Consider the following 19,144-nt stretch of genomic DNA (forward strand, 5'->3'; position numbering starts at 1 on the left):
CACACTGAGCGACACGTTGTCTTAAGACCTCGGCAGCCTCTGGGAAATTCTGCCGGAATTGTATCCCACGTTACATCGGAAGGTGACATGCGACAACAGACATTTTTACCAGTTTACACTATAAAAAAATAAAAGATGAAGCAAATGTGGCATTAAGGCTCATTCATCAAAATGCTATTGTAGTGTATAAACTGTCTATTCCTTCCCTATACATGATGGTACTGGAGTGCTATTTCTATATTTTTCTTCAATATAACATATGCTTGGCATGAGTGCATAGCCACAGCTGAATCTGTGCCACATGCAGGCAATATAAAGATCCATTGTGACTTTATTACTGCTTCAGAATGCACTTAAGCAAATTGATACAAGATTTAGGGCTCCACAGAGAGAGCCTCCTCAGGATTTTGGGTTTCACAGAGAACATGAAGGCAAATAGTAACAGGTTAGAGCATACCAGAAATGATCACATAGGTGGTAATATATTTCAGACTGGCTTCCGCAGTGATTCCACCCCCACACGTCCCTGCCTTCAAAACACAGTAATTGAAGTGACATATTCACTGCCACTCCACAGCAGGATAATGTCTAGTCCCAATCCACAGGGGACCATTGTCGGTAAATGGGCGTACCGGGCATCTGTCATTTCATAATCTGATAAACCAAATATTGTGCCAAGATTATACACATGGATGGCTAGAGAGAGAGGTATACATTTTGTTGTTATGGTACAGCATTTTTATTGCAGGAAATATAGTTCAAGACCACTCTTGTTTCATACAGTCTTTTTTACTCATCCAACTATGGATTTCAAGTGCCCTCTAATATATTACAACTATAGAATTGTAATTGTTCTACACCAGTTAACTGAACCTAGATTTATTTTCCCCCACTCAACACTTCCATTATGATCTGTTCATCTTATTTTAAACAGGGTTACGTTGTTTAGGAACATTTTCATTTTCAGCCATGACCTGGGGCCAATTAGGTGAATTTGTCGTGTTGAGGTACCGAACGACAGATTGTCCACCCTGCCCTCTGAGATCCAGCAACCTTTCTGTTACTGGTCAGATTGTCAGTTTGGAGAAAAAAAAGTGCCGAAAACTATATTGAAATAATAAAAAAGAATGTTGGTTCAAGATGGATCAAACCATTTAAAACCACCAAAACTGGAGAAAGACCCATTAAAATAACTTAGAACGTATGTGGTGACACCCTTTGGTTTAAACTAATCTTTTTAATATCACCCTGCTTGGCCTGTATAAAGTGTGCGCAGGCGAGGGTGCGTGCAACACTTTGGAGCCAACACATTCACAACGGGGCCTAGCGCCCCTTTCAGTGTGAATGCAGCAGCAGGCTGAAAACAAGCATTCCTGCAACCACGGAAACCGTGCCCCCCTGTGTCTTCTCTTTATTGACCGAGAGCCGCGACGCCATCCCTGAACTGCCCTCCCACTCCCCCCGGGCCCAGCGTCCATTGAAGGGACACAGTCTTGTGGAACACTCCCCGGCTGTTCCATTCTCTCCTGGGTGTTCTGTAGAGGAATAGCTTGACATTATCAGATAAGGGGTGAGAGCAGGGAACAGGCCTGGAGAACAAGCGGCATGGGTCGACCGGGAAACGGGGGTCCTGGTGGTATAATGGCAATGGCTCTTTCCGCAGACCTCCATCCCTGTAGCCTAGCGCCTACCATCCTCTGAACGGGAATAGCCACCTCTCGACAGGGCGTGCGGGCGACCTCAGTTATGTGCTCCAGGCTTTCTTCCAACCCCCTCTAATTACGCCGCGCTAATGTCGGGCCCTGTGCCACGGAGGACAGGTTGGCAGACGACGTTGCGCTAAAGTAAAACAGACGCCAATCAGAGGCTGTTAAATAACGCCGCCGTGGCACAACTGGCCCATATGGCAATTAAACGGTGGAGCCACGCAGACAGACATCGCCCACTTAGCAATCTGGAGCGAAGACAAAGGGTGAGATCAGAGAGATCAGCACAACAAACACGACCTCCCTCCCAACCACCCACAAACACGCCGGCTGCCTGTGGCCTGAAATAACTCAGGAGGTCCAGTCAGTCAGGACGTGGAAGGTCTGGATCTGAGCTAGACACGGTTCTTCACACTAGTCAGACTTAGGTTTCTTCATATGGCCTTGTTGCAGAGGTCATCGGGAATGGCTTGGATTAGTATTTTCGAAAGACAGTGTAACACACTGCCCGGCGCTCTGGAGGCCTTGGACAAACACGTAGACCTCATGTTTAACTTCCACATACTTGCAAACCACGTTCAGGTTAACCAGTCACCCTGCTTATGGAATCTAGCGGTGCAGAATGCTATAACACCACGCGCTAAAGTGGAGCAACTGCTTTGTTTGTTTTCTGTGGATGGATGTGCTTATGCAGGTTATGAGTCTGTCCAGGAATACATGTTCAATAGGCGCTGTTCACAAGAACAGACCCACAGGCTCATATGGAATGGCCGCTAACCCAAAAGTGAACCACACATGTAAATCAAGGTCCAACTGTGGGATGTATTGACAGACCAATTTCTTTAACAATTATCTTGTATCCACATCTATGGCCAACATTAAGGAAAGCATATTTTCATTCACAGAAACCAGGTCAGCCAATTCTTCTGCTAAAAAGTAACTGAACCAAATCCAGGTAAGCAACCTGCCAGTTGAAGGTCAGGATATCCAAAACAAAACACTAGGACTGGAACAGTCGCTCCAAAATCTAGGGCAATCAGGAATCAGTGACAGAACGGAGTGAAAACAAAAATCAGAGAGCTCTTGTTTTTGTGTTTCCCACGACAGCGGTCCCAAGAGGGGGTTTCCTGTTCTGGGGGAGGGGGGCAGACACTGTCAGGCATTAAAGAGGTACCAAGGAGAGAGAAGAAAATATAACTGGGGAAAATAAGCGTGGGACAGCAAGCAGGAGACCTACTGTAGCTCAGCAGGAAATGGCATGGGCTAGATAGAAAAGGTAAGAAAGGAGAGAAGAGAATGCCTGCGGCTCTTACGCCGGTCTCTAGAGCTTTCCAGGTGTACACGGCGGCCGACAGTGAACAGTGGAGAAACTGAACACCTCTGGGAACAGAGTGAGGCACAAAGTAGTGGGCCGAGAGGCTAACTCAGGCTATACTCTACCGGAGCCCTGGCTGCAATGCAGTGCACAACACACTGCACCAAGCCTCTGGCGGCTAGCTGGCGTTCCAGAGATCTATGTCAATTCGTATCGCAATAGGAGGATAACATACAAACTACACAAAAGACAGGAGATGGATAGAAGATCCGTGTGGCATAATAAAGCAGGACCGAACTCCTGACAGAGAACATCAGATTCCTGGTAAAATGGCATAAAGTGTAGGGTTAGAAACCCCAACCCCAAAGAACATATCGACCATGTTAGAAAGTTCTAGTCAAGCCAGGCCCGGTCTGACAACTTTTGGCGCTCTCGTCTTTAAACAGTCCACATTGTCCTCTTGCATTAAGTTAATGGTCAAACTAACCCATATGAACGCGTTAAGTATGTAGGCCATGGAATGTAGGGAACAGGAGGTTTGATTTGTTGATCTGCTGGTAGCTCATCGTACTGATCCGGTTTCCACCTCCAGACTCTGGGAGCAACTACCCCCACCCCCTCACCCCCCCCCCCCCCCCCCCGTGTCCCTATTGTTCGCGTTTTGGCAGGACGCTTCACGGTGCGCCGCACAGAGAGTGTAATTCGGAGCTAATCTAATTGGCAGAGAGAATAGATAGGGGAGTCAGGGGGAGTTTGACACAGAGATGATCCCTGTCAGTGAATAGGGGCCCTGCCTGCTGTCTCGGTCCTACAATGTGTAGCGGCTGGAATGGGACGAGACGAAGTCATCACAGCATCGTCGCAGGCCTTTCTCCCATTCCTGGACGAAACTGGCCTGTCGGGGTGGCTTAAAGCAAAAGTGAGACAGGCTGTAGGTTTAGAACTAAATCCAGACTAAGCTGACTTTATGTATATACACATTAAACCAGCGGTAGATTTGGCAGTTTTTGTTAATCCTGGATGGGATGTGACCAAGTGAACTCCCCTTCCAACACCCAGAAATAAGGTCACAGATTAATTATACACACACGCACACGCACACACACACACACACACACACACACACATAAATACAATCACAAACGCACAAACAAACCAGCATGGCTTACTATATTCATTGTAACCTTGTCATTCAAATCTCAAACTAGGTATAATAGAACACCATAGGGTCTAGACAAGCCTTCCAGGTTTCCATGACTTGTAGAGAACAGTCGGTGGTTAGTGTGGGGCTTTGGAATACTGCTTTCCATTAGCATGTCAGTTAGGAACTATGTTTGGCAAAGCAGGTTTCCGGTTAAACTGAATCTAAAGCCGTTATCAAATTACATTTCGGTGTGAAACACGGCCGTTTTAGGTTTGTGTTTTAAATAAACAAGCTCAAACGGGGGTTACAGGCCGGCGAGAGACAATGTCCTTTACGACACCTGAGGAACATTTCATCCAAACTACCCGCATCATAAATGGCACACTATTCCCCACATGGTGCAGTGCTTTCACAGGGAGGAATAGGGTGCCAAATGAGACACAGTCACCTGACAACGGGGACCCTCCCTGCCACGGCGACCAACTGTTCCTCTCAGACGGGGGAACACATACAAAGGGCCAGTCTGCAGGGCTCACTGTATCTTATCTAGCCAGGCCTTGTGGGTATGTTTTTCTCTGGTCATACTGCCTTTTCAATGCTCGATTGTGTGATCAGATCGCCCTGCCCACGCTGTATCAACATGGGCGCCCTGAGGGGCCAAACGGTCAGGAGGAGGGAGGAAGGGGGAAGAGCCGTGCGATCGCTCCATGGTAACCAAAGGGTGTCGGGTTGACTCGCTACGCGGTATCGCCGATTGCAATAGAGCCACCTGGATCAGTCACAGTCAGGGTCAGTAAGGAATCGTGGCGGAGCACCATCCGATCCGGACGATGATCGATGGGAGCCTCTGGTTAAAGGGCAACAGGGCTGTTGTTTCTGTTCTAGCGCTCGGAGCTGCGACACAGCAGAAGACACACGCATGACCCTCGCGGCCCTCTGACAATCAAACGGGAGTACTACTGGCCCTGGGGCAGAAACAAAACCCAGCCATCCATCTTAATACTTGACACAAAGTGAGTTAGCTGGGCATGTTTGTGAAAGCAGTTGACTGTGGCAGAGTAGAGTGTAGGACACGACCGGGACCAATTTCAGACCAGTTGCCTAAAACTAATGGAGAGTCGGGTTGAGTGGAAACCAAAACACCAGTCCAGATGAGACTGATCTGAAGTGAGAAGCCTAATGCGTTACCAAAGCTAACAGTTTCCGCTACACACAGCCCGGACATTTTTTGAACGGGTCTTCGGGGATCTGGAGACTGGAGGGACTTTATACAGGCCAAGCAGATTACCACAGGGCTGGTCAGGCAAAGAGAGCATCTGGTTTTGATCAGAGTGGGGGGGGGGTCTGAAGTGCCCCGCTCCCTCTCTCTGTATTGAGTAGGTGAGACAGGTATCCATCCCCCCCTAATCGTAATAGGCAGTCTGACTCAATCACACAGATCTGGTTCTTCTAGTTCTATTTAAGAGGAAATGGTCCATTCAAAAGCCTTTAAGAAACAAATACATTTTGTTTTTTTATTTTTTACTATGCTGATAAGTACTTGATTTAGTCAAACTTTTGTTCCCGGCTATCCTAACATGAATTCACTAACAGCTGCTCTGGATAAGTGTCTGCTAAATTACTAATATGTGACAATGTAAAAAGAAATATAAATATATTTAAAAATAGTTTATATTTATATAGTATCTCACAAAAGTGAGTACACCACTCACATTTTTGTAAATATCTGAGTAGTTTTGGCCAATGTGCCCATGATTGTTCATGTGAATCTTCAACTGTCTCAAATTGGCTGGGAGTGGTGGCAATGATACAGGGCTGTATAAACAATTACATATTTAGAATTTTTATTTTTTTTGCTTTAAGGAAAACCTCCATTCCTGTCAGATTATCAACCATCTAAAATTGCCAATCTCCTCCAACAACAAACAAAACCTTGTCTACTGGATCAGGCAGATAGGCACTTTGTTTACGCTCCGACGCTAGACAAATTAGCATCTCCTCCCAATTAGCCCTAATCAACATGAGGTCCAGGTGCGCAGCAGGTTGTTTCGGGAGAAGGATGTACTGCTCTCTGTTTTAATAGGCTAGAATATGTTGTCACATCGATTTATTTTGTCTTTTAAACCAATGATGGGTTCGCAAGGCGGGACTTTCCAGCTAAAGAGATTTCAGATGGATGATCATGTGAGAAGAACGGCTTGGGGTGTCTAACTGAAAAAAAAGGGAGAGTCCCTTGTCTAAAGACAATTCTGTTACTCATTAGCCGTGTATGTGTGCACAAGCACGCACTTTTAGGAGCAAAAAGTTGCATTAGTTAAACAACACAGTAATCAAAAACAGTGCATTAGAAGCACCATCAAGTTATGCCGAAAGTGATTGATACAGCTATATACACACACACACACACACACACACACACACACACTTATTATTACTCATTCAAACACTTTCAAAGGAAAGAACCACAGAATTCCATAACAGTCAGCAGACAGTGTTTTTGGCGACGGCATAACCCCATCACTACAGCCGGCAACACCAAAAACACACAAAACAGGCACAGATTTCAAACTTTGGACCTGGGCCACAGGTGTTTAAATGGAGTGCAAGTACCAGCCAAGTTCTCCATTTGAAGAGAGAGTTTTGTGACGCATTGAGTCGAGAACCAAGGAGACAGAAAGAATGTGGTTGAAAGGGGTCAGCCAGGAACCATTGATCGCTCGTCTTGTGGGGTGTGTGTGTGTTTGCAAATGCTCAGAGTGGATTTCACCATCTCAATTACAGTACAGTGAAAGCGTACGCCTACTTTCCCCTAGGAGGACTAGCAATCATGATTCATAATAAAACACTGAGTGTAAACCTTCTCCTCACCCCTCTACTTCTCCCAGATTACTATAATTAAAGGTTGAATTTAAACTCAAAGCTACCTAGAAACGATAGACTACGGGCAGTTTCGGTTAAGCAAAGGTATCTGATTAAGGCTAATATAGTCATTCACGATTTCAATAGAAGAAACACACGGAGGACATATTGTAGTTCGGTATCGAGTGGAAGGACTTTAGACAAAACAACAAGGAAAAAGTAGCCAGGTCAAATCCCAGGATGCACCTGTGGATGCACACACACACTTGCACACGTACACACCTCCTGGCTCTAACAGTATCTGAAGTGTGAGTAACAGCCCATCCATTCGGGGCAGTGTTCTACCAGGGACAGGAATGCACCAATGAGAGTGCAGGATTTAATCACATTACTTTCACAGCACAAGGTTATGGACCACTTTGGGGCATTGGAATTAATGTCCCAGTCTCAAGTAATCGACAGACGGGTCTATAGAACAAGTTAAAATGTAATTCTAATAAAGATATTATAATCGTGCCAGTTACTGTCCTCTTAGTAAACGCCACAGTGAGTGACAGGTCTGTCAACAGTGTAGTTTTACTTTGAATAATACAATTAAAAATGTTCTGATCACATCCCTTTAGACATCCTAGCACTTATTCGACAACAATGTCACTGGGGCAACAGAGTGTTCAAACTATTATTAACATTTTTAAACCGTATATAATCACAGAAGATTGTGTTTGCTACTGGTTATAAATTAGAGGAGAGAATTTTCCCGCCATGTTTTTTGTTCCGGTTGGGGGCTCTGAATTTACACACTGATACTGTGACATCAAGTACTACTTCAGTGATTGATTTAGCTTTTCCAAAAAGAGACAGGGAATTTAAAAGGCTTGGAATCCCATCTCCTACTGGATGAAACAATACTACCACCACTCTGGGTGAATTAATAGGGGCGGTAGGATCAGGAGGTCCATCTTAATTCTGATTCAGAAGAGCATTCAAGTCAGCTGGAAACACAGTTGATAGACTGAGCTTTGCTTACCTGGTAGTAGTTCTTGATGTGCCGGATAACAATGTTGAGGTTCTGGATTCGTAGGTTAACATCATTGTTGACATTTTTATTTACCCGCTGGTTGGTGGGGCTTGGGTCTCTGGGCAAGAAAAGACAACATTACTTGAAAACCTACACAACCAAACTATTAGTATTTTTCATTTTTGCCAATCCTATTTCCTCTGTTAAGCCACATGTGCGAGGCGAGACTAAGTATATAATCCTATAGATTCCTGGGCTACATTTATCAAACACTATTTACCAGAGTAACTTAAAGGAGCAGTTATGGTTAAGGGCCTTGCTTAATAGAATCAATGAGTCAGTCATTCAAACCAACAATCCTTTGGTAACACACCCTCGTGTATTAGTGCTTTAGTCTAATAAATGCTCATCGAACATCTCATTGGCCGGGCGTATGTACATAAATATATACACATCTCACACATGATCTGACTGATCATTATAAAAAACACACAGACACTCATTTATTAGACCTACTCATACAACGAAAAGACTACACGGTAGTCTCAATAATGCCTATTTACAAGGTAAACAGTCAGTGGATATTGAAACAGTTCTAGTCTGACAACCTGAGTCCAGTGAGTTACAGTTGCAAAAGAGCGAGCTTTCAAAATTGCGGTTAATCCCTGAACATTGCGCTTCTTTTACCCAGAACCCTATAGGGTTTTATTTCAGATGTAATTATTTTCTCCAGGGCCCACTATAGATAGGCATCGTTTGTGACACTGCAAACCTCATTTACATGTGTTTTGTGGGCACACCATGCAAATTCTGCCAAGCTTGGCCCAGTATTCCAGTCGGTCTCTGAAAGGGCTTCAGTTGCAAAACAAGGAACAGTTTTTGTTATTCGGCTCAGCTGATGTTCGGCCTGCCTTTGGATTCACATTTACTGCCTTCTCTGACATGGCACAGGTAAATTTTTTCTTCTTCACACTGGCAGAGAATGGCCAGTACCTAGATACAGTGAGGAAAACAAGTATTTGATACACTGCCGATTTTGCAGGTTTTCCCACAGTTGAAGTGTACCTATGATAAAATTACAGACCTCTACATGCTTTTTAAGTAGGAAAACCTATAAAATCGGCAGTATATCAAATACTTGTTTCCCCACCGTAGCTTCTTGGAAGTCCAGAGTCACCCATAAGAAACGTGTTGTTCTGTGACCCAGGATACTGCCTTCCTGCAGTACCGGCCGAGCAGAACACCAGATATCGACCATCTGGTGACATCTAAGGTTCGCAGACTTCAAGAAATCAAGACATGTAAAGGATATTAGACCAAGTACTAAACATGACTACTTTATTATACATAATGTTAACCAGTCTAAAAAAAATTAGACGACGATATACATTGTGCTGCATTTCATGAATGGTTCGTTCCTCATATTAAAGCTGAGTCTGCACTTTAACCTCATCATCATTATATAATTTCAAAGCAAATGTAATGGAACAGAGCCAAAGTCAAATAAAATCACCACAGTGCAAATACTCCATTTTACTCCAGTTTATTGTAACTGATTTGTTTCTATGTAGGTTATAAGAGAATACTTAGCCCTACCAAAATCATTCCGCTTGACAAAAAAAATTAAGTACAACCATAATTACCTTATTCGGCCTATTTGTTTTTTAGATGCTCTATATTAATACTAATTATTATTATTCATGCAAAACGACACCTCTGAGCACCACACCCACACGTAAAATAAATAAAAGATGATCCTATCGTCTATCGACTGTGTTTGGACAGTTCGATGGGACGATGGGTCATTCCAGACACCAGCCAAACCCAGTGTGGTGTGGTCTGATGGGTAATATGAATAGGCAGAGGAGCTGTGTGGTGTGTGCGCATTTATACGTGCTTATAGTGAGTTCTGCTGCTGAAAACGCTGGCCTTGAGGATTCCAGTTCTCCACTCATCTGTGCCAGTGGATTAATGCCGACCGCTCAGACAGCTGTGAGGAGGCAAGCGCATGCGTGGGCACTTAAGGGTGCCACAACTCCAACTGAAACAAACTAGGCTACAACTAAATCATTCTAAATACGCCTTGCTATACAGGACAAGTAGACAATTTATTATCCAAATGATACTATATTAAATAGGGTGAGAACAAGGACACCAGTATATTGTCGCCCTCAGTTGAAACATGTTGTTTGGGGTCAGAAGGAGGGGCTTTCTCCCATAGAGCTCCACTGCTGTGGAACGATCCGACGATCACGGTTAGAGATGCAGACCCGTTGCAAAGCTTTACGAGTCAACATAAAACTTCTCTCTTCAGCATGTTCCATGTTTTAAGTGTTGTCTGGCCAAGGGGTGTGAAGGTGAACGGAAACGCTTGGATACAATCCACCCTTGCTGGCTTTGCCAGACGGGCTCTCATCTCCACTGGGATGCCCTCTCTCCAATGCCATTCAGGGGCGGAGTCACTGGCTTACTCTTGTTTCTCTGTTGCTGTCCTCGTGCAGTCGGAGTGAACTCCGTGTGGGATACTCGGCCCTCTTTCAGGGTGGCTGTGGTTGGTTGGTGTCCCTGTAGTTGATGCTTGGCAATGTGTGTGGAGTGACTTCCTGCCTGTTGGGCCTTGTCCTGGGCCTCCGTTTAAATTTAGGGGGATATGATCCCTTGGACCACAACTCAGGGCTACCAGGCCTGAAAGACTTCTAGCTGTCCCTGTCCCTAATCTGCTGACCACCCCCCCAACATTTGAGCCCTTTTAGGGAGTTCTTCCTGGTCACGGTGTATCAATCCTTTTGTTGCTTGCTCTTTGGGGTTTCAGGCTAGGTGATTTGTAAAAGCATTTTGTGACAACTGCTGATGTAAAAAGGGCTTTATAAAATAAATAAAGTAAAGTAAAGGTTTGACTACAATGAAAGGGGTGTATGCTTTCAATATATGTTATGCATGCTATGTGACAGACAACATGAGTGATATACTATGACAAACACTGGCCGTTCCAGTGACATCACATGCACTTCTTTACGTCGCTCAATCATGTATGACGGTATCACATACATTATTTTAAACTGCCAGCTAAGGGAAAATGGGTTAAAGGACAGGACTTAGGCAGGGGGCAGGGGGACAAGGGAGGGTCTGGGGGGAATGGGGGGGAAACAAGGAGGGGGCTGAACAGTTAGCACAGCTGGGGGAACAAAGGGACAATCGCTAGGCATAGGAGACAGAGAAGGGGGTAACTGTCAGAAACCTTAAAACTGGTCAAACTAAACAAATCCTTAACTGTAATTGGTCAAACTAAACAAAACCTTCACTAATTGGTTAAGCTAATCAAATGAGGGCACAACATTATTGTCGACCATGACTAAAAAGTATGCCAGCGTAGTAAATAGGTGTTTACTCCAGTTCAAATCTAGGTTGAAAGAAACTTGATGCAGTCACACATTAGGGGGAGTTTATAATCCAAAGTGTGGCTGTTAACGGACTGCACAGCCACAGACTCAAAACCCCAGGAGACCTCCGTCGCGTGGCACACTGAACCATTTGTCACGCAGTCGAAACGCAGTGAGCTGGTATACTTCTAATCTATAACTTTGAAAACAAGAGGGGGGAGAGCCTTGACATTACCCCGGGACAAAGGGAAGCGTGTAAACGTCTGACTGCAAAACGAAAAACAATTTTTAGAAAATAAACAATGTTTGTTAACTTACTGAACCCCCCCACCACCACCTTCAATGAAGCCCCCCTGGAAAAGAACCACATTTACACCATACACGCACAAACGGTGACTATGCACATGCTTTCAAGTGGAAGCATGAATTAAGCTTCAGTCTGCCGTTCAGAGTTGGCCTACATATCTTCACTTTGAAGTAACTGAAAGGAAGTGGTAAAAAAACTGAAACCTGTGATGGCTTTAGATAAAGACCTAACCTGAGCCTATTCATTCCGTTAGATCATGTCTAGGCAGTCATTTTGCCATACAAGTAATCACCATAACACACACAATCAGTGCGGACAGAAATTATGCATCCGTTTTTAATATCCGTTTTAATTTCTTCCAGCAGTAAGATAATGAATGTTCACTGTATCCATGGAAAAACTGAATAAATCTCTGAGCTCAAGGGCTCCGACATTTGAATCAGGTGTGCGAGTGCTAGGACAAAAACGTTCACCCCTTGGGGTGTCAAGGATCAGGGTTGGGAAACACTGCTTAGGATCTCAGTCTCGTGAAAGGTAGCAAAACAGAAGACAGAGAGTGGTGAAAAGGGAGACTCAGAGTGAGAGAGGGGGAACAAAACAGAGAAGCTATAGATTTACTTTGACTCAAATAAGGTAGAAAATAAGCTGAACAGCGCGATTACTAGTCCAGTGATACATCATGGCACGGGAAGGTTGTCTGAACACTGACAAATAGAAGCAATGCCAGGATGTGGTTAAAAAGGAGATTGAGACCACAAAACAGCTGCAGACACACAAACACACACACACACACAAACACACAACTCTATGTTCACTCACATGTGTGTCATAATCTTGTGGAGGAAGACCCCATCCACCAGATCCATGAACATGGACAGCTTGTCCTCTGGGCCAGAACCCAAGGGTCCAAATGTCTTCACCTGGAGAGAGACGGGGTGACGGAGTAGAAAGTAAGACAGGAACAGATTACTAACAGCTCAGCACAGCTATGAAGAGCAAGGCCACATCTGGTGTGCTACTGCTTTTAGTTACAAAAGCCTACAGACACCATTAACCCAGGTTCATTGAACAGAAGCAGTGTGACATTTATGTAATAGAAAAGGCACAAGTAAAATAAATGTTCTAAATATCTAAAAATGGTTTATTCATTCAAGGATTTCATTTTTGTTTAAGCTCTTCTTTGCCAAACAAATTATGCAAAGCAGGGTTGTGCGCAATTCAGAACTTACAATTACATTTATCTTTTGATTACTCATTAGCTGATATGAAAATGAAACAGGCAACACCAAACAGGATGTAGAATGTGACAATGACTGCAGGGTTCAAGGAGATTCCTGACAGTTAGAAAGCATGAATGTCATTGAATCTTATTTCTTGCAACCTTCTGAAGATGAAACAATGATGTTCCTGAGTGAGCGTGCGCGCGTGGGCAGCGTGCGCGCATGGGCCCCGGACGCATGTAGCCGTCAGCAATGATGCTAATGAAAACAGCGTGGTTCTGGGAGATTGTTAGACAGCGTCAATAATTAATTACAGTAAAGCCTCTGCTCACAGACCAAAGCGATTTCTAACTTCCTGTGTGTGCTTCAAAACTCCCAACTCATACTGAGTGAAAACGGGGGGCCAGCTAACCTGACTGGCAATCAGTGTACTACTAAGATTAATCAGATTAGTTTGCTGGTATTAAATGAGGTGTATTGATGGGGCAGTTCATATATTAAAGCCATTATTTTGGCATTTCTGCCCAAATTCTTCCTTTTTTCTAAATACAATTTAATGTGTTTAATCCAGTGGTTTTGTTGCTTTCACTAGTCCATAGTAGACACATTGGAAGAAGAAAAAAATGTTTTCTGAGTGGAGAATGCCAGGGGCCACAGCATGGCAAGGAACCAGCCATGGCAACAAGTATTGACTGATGAAGAATGGGGACAAAACTATGACGAGGACATGACTGCATTGGCTGTCCGCAGTAGCATTGTGGAAAGTGGCTTTTAGATGCAATATTGGTCTGCAACTGTATAGGAACACATCGCAAACATTCCACTTCATTCTAGGAGTTTGAACTTTTCAACGTTAACAGATTTAAATGACCCGGACATACTTTAGGTTAAGAAAAATAAAATCAGAGGGTAGTTAATCACCAGCTATGACAATTTTAACATTATCATCATGTTGGGAAATTTGTTACATGGCAAAGTTGCCATTAGCTAATACTAACAAAGTTCGGCAAAAATAGCATTGTTTCCTATTGCAGAGTCAGTGTAAATGATTGCATGGTGGTGTCATTAAATTCAGCTACCAAACTTTTGCACAAGTTGGGGTGTTTTGATAGCTATGATGAAACCATACATGTAATTATAACATTTCATGACCATGTGAATGGTAGGTTGACTGGGAAAATGTGAAAGGTGATTTTGTGTAGATTTCCCCCTTAAGAATTTGCCAGGACAAAACTATGGTTTCATAAATGGACTTTCATGTTTTTTGCACAATATATATGTGTATAACCTACACATAACATGCAATCAGATAAAAGAGGAAATGCACTTCAATTCAAATAGCAATTCTATATCACACACAATACTACATAAATTTGAATTTAAGAATAATTATAACTTAAATTCTGAATGGCGTGGCACAGACCGTGACAATAAATTGGCCCATTAGATTGTGGCAAATAATAGTCAACTATTGCATTCCATGCTGGTTATCGCAGGACATAAAACAGATCTTCAGTTATTACCCTGGGTCTGTCAAATGATACTCTAGGCCTATCATTACACTGGGCATTTCAAATGATGCACTGGCCTACAACAGTCTGGTGCCATGCAGTAGGATCTGAAAGCATAGCCTAGTTTCCATTGCATGTACTGTAGCTATGGCCTGGTGCCACCGTGTGTCATGCATTCAGTCCTGTAGCCTGGTGCCAAACTATACATACTGTTACCATTAGATTGGAATCAGCATTTTACTTAATGTGACAGTGCAGCAAGTGGTTCACAACATCTAGATACAGCAAGATGAGCAGAGTTGAGTGCAGCTTAGGGCAGCTATATAAAAATAGGGGTGGCTATGTCAAGTAATTGTGGACAGGCACCATACTGTTAGTTTTAAACTAGTAGTCTTGTACCAAACTGCTGTAGACGTAGACTGGTACCAGGGCAGGCCAGTGTTCTGGACGCAAACATACCATTGTCTCCACCATTGTATGCCATGTATTCATGTTCATGTATTCATGTTTGGTAGTTCAAAAACTTGAACTGCTTGAATAGTCTTCTGAACAGCATAGCCTGGCCTACACGGTCCTCATTTTCCCCTCAACTGACACGGAGTTACACCAACAAGACGATGATTCCCTAGAGTTGTGTGATGTTACATATCAAGCAAAATCACAATGACCTAGCAGGCATGGCTGTGGTGGAGCACTCAAGATGAACCAATATTGACATACACGGACACTTAATTCGGGCAAAGGTTTGTGTGAAGAGCTGGCATAGCCCTTGCTTAGTTTCATGGAAGGCGAGTTCAAAGTTTTAGGGAGTAAAAATGGGCTAGGCCAATATAACCCACAGACCGTACCAGTAGGAATAAAACAATAAAACAACAAGGCATTGGCCTATTGGGAAATAGTTCAGACACCATGGCACCTTAATAACAAAAAAATGTATTGGCTATTAGCAAATATTTGTAAAGCAAGAGGTCGAACACACCATTTAATGTATGAAATGTACCTTATGTGAGACAAACATTAACATCAGAAACATAAAAGGAGATGGACCGGACTAGTTAAAATGAAAGTCTGAGGGAAACAGCAGGTTTTCAAGACCAGATCCATTCTCTGCCATATGGCACTCGGTGAATACACATTCACTTACCCACACAACCAGCGGGGTATCCATGAAGTTTCCCATCAACTCGGACACAGTAATATCCATTTTGAGGTACTTCTGATAATTCCACCCAGTTATTAAATCCTAAAAGTGATAGTGGTCACCGCCCGAACGCTCGCGGCTACTCATTCCTCGGTTCCAGGGATCATGTCTGCTCCAGGCAGAACAATGACGTGAAGCATTGAAGATTAAAAGCACGTTCTTGGGGATCTGACAATAACAAATCTTCACGGGAATAAGGTTTCCCAAAATAAAAAACGTGTTGAAAAATACAATCCAGTGCAAGTGTGTTTCAACAATGTAGGCTATTACATTGTTATGAATCCAGCTTTAGACGAAGTTAATCTAAAAACGTCAAGACCCGAACAAAGTAAACGCGTTTACACTTGCAAGCTACTTGCCCAAGTAAACTTATGCCAAGTAGTTTTTACGCCAAGTAGGTTTTATTTGATTATCAGAAGAACATCAAAAGAGAACAGTAATCAAAAAATAAACAATGAAAAATAAAAGTTAGAAAACATTTCCGACGACGACAAAAGTTCAGAGTCCTGTTCTGTGCTCCTCCATAACTCAAACGCCTTCCGCGGCTGCACGTTAGTTAATAGTTTCACACACCGAGAAGAGCAACCACATGCATATTAGCCTCCGCAGGTTAGCGCATATTGCTTAATGAAAAAAGAGGCAACGCCAGATTTCTATGAACATCGCTCAGGCGTTTATTTACATATCTCACACTCCAACAGCCAATCAAAAATGGCATCAAACCTCAATCCAAACTCAGCACAGCCAATGCACTAGCCCAGAAAACAGTTTTTTTTTTTTATTGCGGGGGATGAATACCAACGAAAGTAACTAAATCGCAAGTTGCCCAAGACTACCCTCCACTGTCCAAGAACAATAACTGCAGTTAAGGGCAAAAGGAATTGTTCTCATATTTCAAAAACAATTGAGAACAATTTGCATAATTGCACTTACTACAAAGAGACACGGCGCGTCTATGGTCTCCAACTACATTTTACAAAAAGATGCAATTAAAAAAATATGTTAAAAAACTCACATTTTAGGCTGAAAGCGTAACATGTTTTTTATAATGTGAATAATCTATTAGTAGAATCACTATCGTACCCAGATTTCAATTTCGAAAACGTGTGGTTTTGATAGTTTTGACATGGAGCACAAATTAGCAAATACATGACGTCAGTACCTAATTTGCAGCGACCCCTTGTTGTCTCAACAGCGCCACTCTACCAACCAGTGGACATAGTTCACGGACTGCATTGTTAAATCAGAATCAGAGTTTTATTGCCAAGTTTCACAACAAACTAGGAATTTGTTGTGGTCCGTTAGTGCAACAATTTTGTACAAAAGAAATAAAAACAAATAAGAACAGTGGACTGAGCATAAAAACAGTAGACGGGGCAATAATAAATTATAAAAAAATAGACAAAAAAATATGTAAGGTGAAAGAATTGTCCCATTGAGGGTTGTGTGTGTATATGGGGAGGGGTTATATATTTGTCCAGTTGAGGGTTGTGTGTATATGTGGGGAGGGATTATAGATTTGTCCAACTGAGGGTTGTGTGTGTATGTGGGGAGCGGGCTATAGTTAGTTTGGCTAATGGGCCGTGTCCATGAGGCATACTGCTGTAGGTCAGAAACTGTTCTTGTGGTGAGAGGTTTTGGTCCTGATAGACCTCCAACTTCTGCCAGAGAGGAGGGCTCTGAATAGTCCATTTCTTGGGTGAGAGTGTCAGCCCCAATCATTGCCGCTCGCCTCTGTATCCTAGAGGTGTGCAGGTCTTGTAGAGACTGACTGCACCAGGACACTAAATAGTCAATCTCCCTTCTGTAGGTGGACTCGTCTCCATCAGATATCAGTCCGATGAGGGCGGTGTCATCCACAAACTTCAGGAACTTTACAGAGTGGTGACTGGAGGTGCAGCTGTTGGTATACATGGAGAAGAGTAGGGGGGACAGGAAGCCGCTTTGAGGGGAACCGGAGCGGATGGTTAGGGGGTCAGACAAGTGCTTCCTGTTGGGCAGTTTCTCAACAAAAAAAAATAGATTCCATCTATGCAATGCATGTTTTTTTTTTAAGCAGGAGGTTAAATCACCATGTAACTTCTCATCTGATTCAGAATCTCAAGTTGCCATATGAGTAAATAATGCTGTGAAATGAACATGAACTTTTAGGCACAAATGAACTACATATACCAATGACCCCTTCACTCAATACTTTGTTTTAGCACATTTGGCAGCAATTACAGCCTCAAGTCTTCTAGGTTATGACGCTACAATCCTAGCATGCCTATATTTGGAGAGTTTCTCCCATTTTCCTCAGCAGATCCTCTCAATCTCTATCAGGTTGAATGGGAAAGTTGCTGCACAGCCATTCTCAGGTCTCTCCAGAGATGTTCCATCAGGTTCAGGTTGGGCTCTGGCTGGGACACTCAAGGACATTTGCATACTTGTCCTGAAGCCCCTCAATCTAGGTTTCACCAGATCAGAGAATCTTGTCATGTAGCTCTACGGACAATCCCTTTGACAGCATGGTTGGTTTTTGCTATGACATGCATTGTCAACTGTGGGACCTTATATAGAAAGATGTGTGCCTTTCCAAATCGTGTCCAATCAATTAAATATACTGCTTCTCGACATCTCTTTGACAGCAACATTCATATCCTACACCTCTTTTCCTGTCCATATTCTTCCCACTCCTTCCCTCTTCTTTTTCGTCCAGATGTTTTCCTTACTCTTCTCATGGGCTTCCGTCTCTCATATCTGCCAGTGGACTGTCGAGGAGGTCACTCTCTCTGACGTTATCAATGACCCTCTTCCTCTAAGGAAGGTCCACTAAGAGCAGCTTGGAGACCTTAATAATGACAACAATACCATTTTTATTAGCAAGCATTAGAGAAATAGACTTAGAGTTCAAATCATGGTTCTAACATTTAACATGATAAATACACGTAATGCTCGATGATGGCCGCTTAATATGAAGGCACTGCTATTTTCTAAAGAGTGGAAATAACATGATGAGGAAAAATATTAATTATATTGTCTTCAACCCCTGCTGGATCTCAATGTTCAGGCTACTGAACCTCTCTCGCCATCTCATCTCCTCACTGATCTTTTACAATGGACGGGAGTCAAAGACATCTTGCCATGGCTTCTCCTCCATGCCAGTTTGAGACCTAATTCCTTCTTTCTGTTGAGAGAAACAGTGAGTGTTAAGATTGGAAGGATCACAATAGATCATCAAAATACTGGTATTCGTACAGAGAAGTTTTGAAGTAACCAGCACTTATGGTTGTCAAATACACTTCATGTTATGCACCTAAATGCACACACAAATCTGTCTGTCATTCTTGTGCAGAAATGCTTATTCCAGGACACCAGTTAGGTTTAGGTTAAGAGTTACAATTGGGGTTAGGGTTAGACTTAGGCAAAGTGGATTGTGTCCCAAAAAGATGGAGAATCCCAAAACGTCTATATTTGTGTTTCAGCTCATTGCGTTTAATTTGA

At 43.2% G+C, this 19,144-nt stretch overlaps 1 protein-coding gene across 2 annotated transcripts in view; it reads right to left on the minus strand.

Annotated features, from left to right (window-relative positions):
- ccdc88c (coiled-coil domain containing 88C) overlaps nucleotides 1–16,305 on the minus strand; it is a 56,144-nt gene extending 39,839 nt beyond the window's left edge. The window contains exons 1-3 of one of the 2 annotated variants that reach the window (XM_010878647.4): nucleotides 15,605–16,300; nucleotides 12,549–12,649; nucleotides 8,052–8,160 (exon numbers count right to left, since the gene is read on the minus strand). In XM_010878647.4, the coding sequence (XP_010876949.2) occupies nucleotides 8,052–8,160; nucleotides 12,549–12,649; nucleotides 15,605–15,664 (270 nt within the window). In that variant the 5' untranslated portion in view covers nucleotides 15,665–16,300. Of the gene's footprint in view, nucleotides 1–8,051; nucleotides 8,161–12,548; nucleotides 12,650–15,604 lie in introns of both variants that reach the window. The other variant, XM_013137411.4, reaches the window with a different exon arrangement.
- Between the last annotated feature and the right edge of the window lie 2,839 nt (nucleotides 16,306–19,144).

The sequence above is a fragment of the Esox lucius genome, chromosome 15 (assembly GCF_011004845.1).
Source record: "Esox lucius isolate fEsoLuc1 chromosome 15, fEsoLuc1.pri, whole genome shotgun sequence".
Lineage (NCBI taxonomy): Eukaryota > Metazoa > Chordata > Actinopteri > Esociformes > Esocidae > Esox > Esox lucius.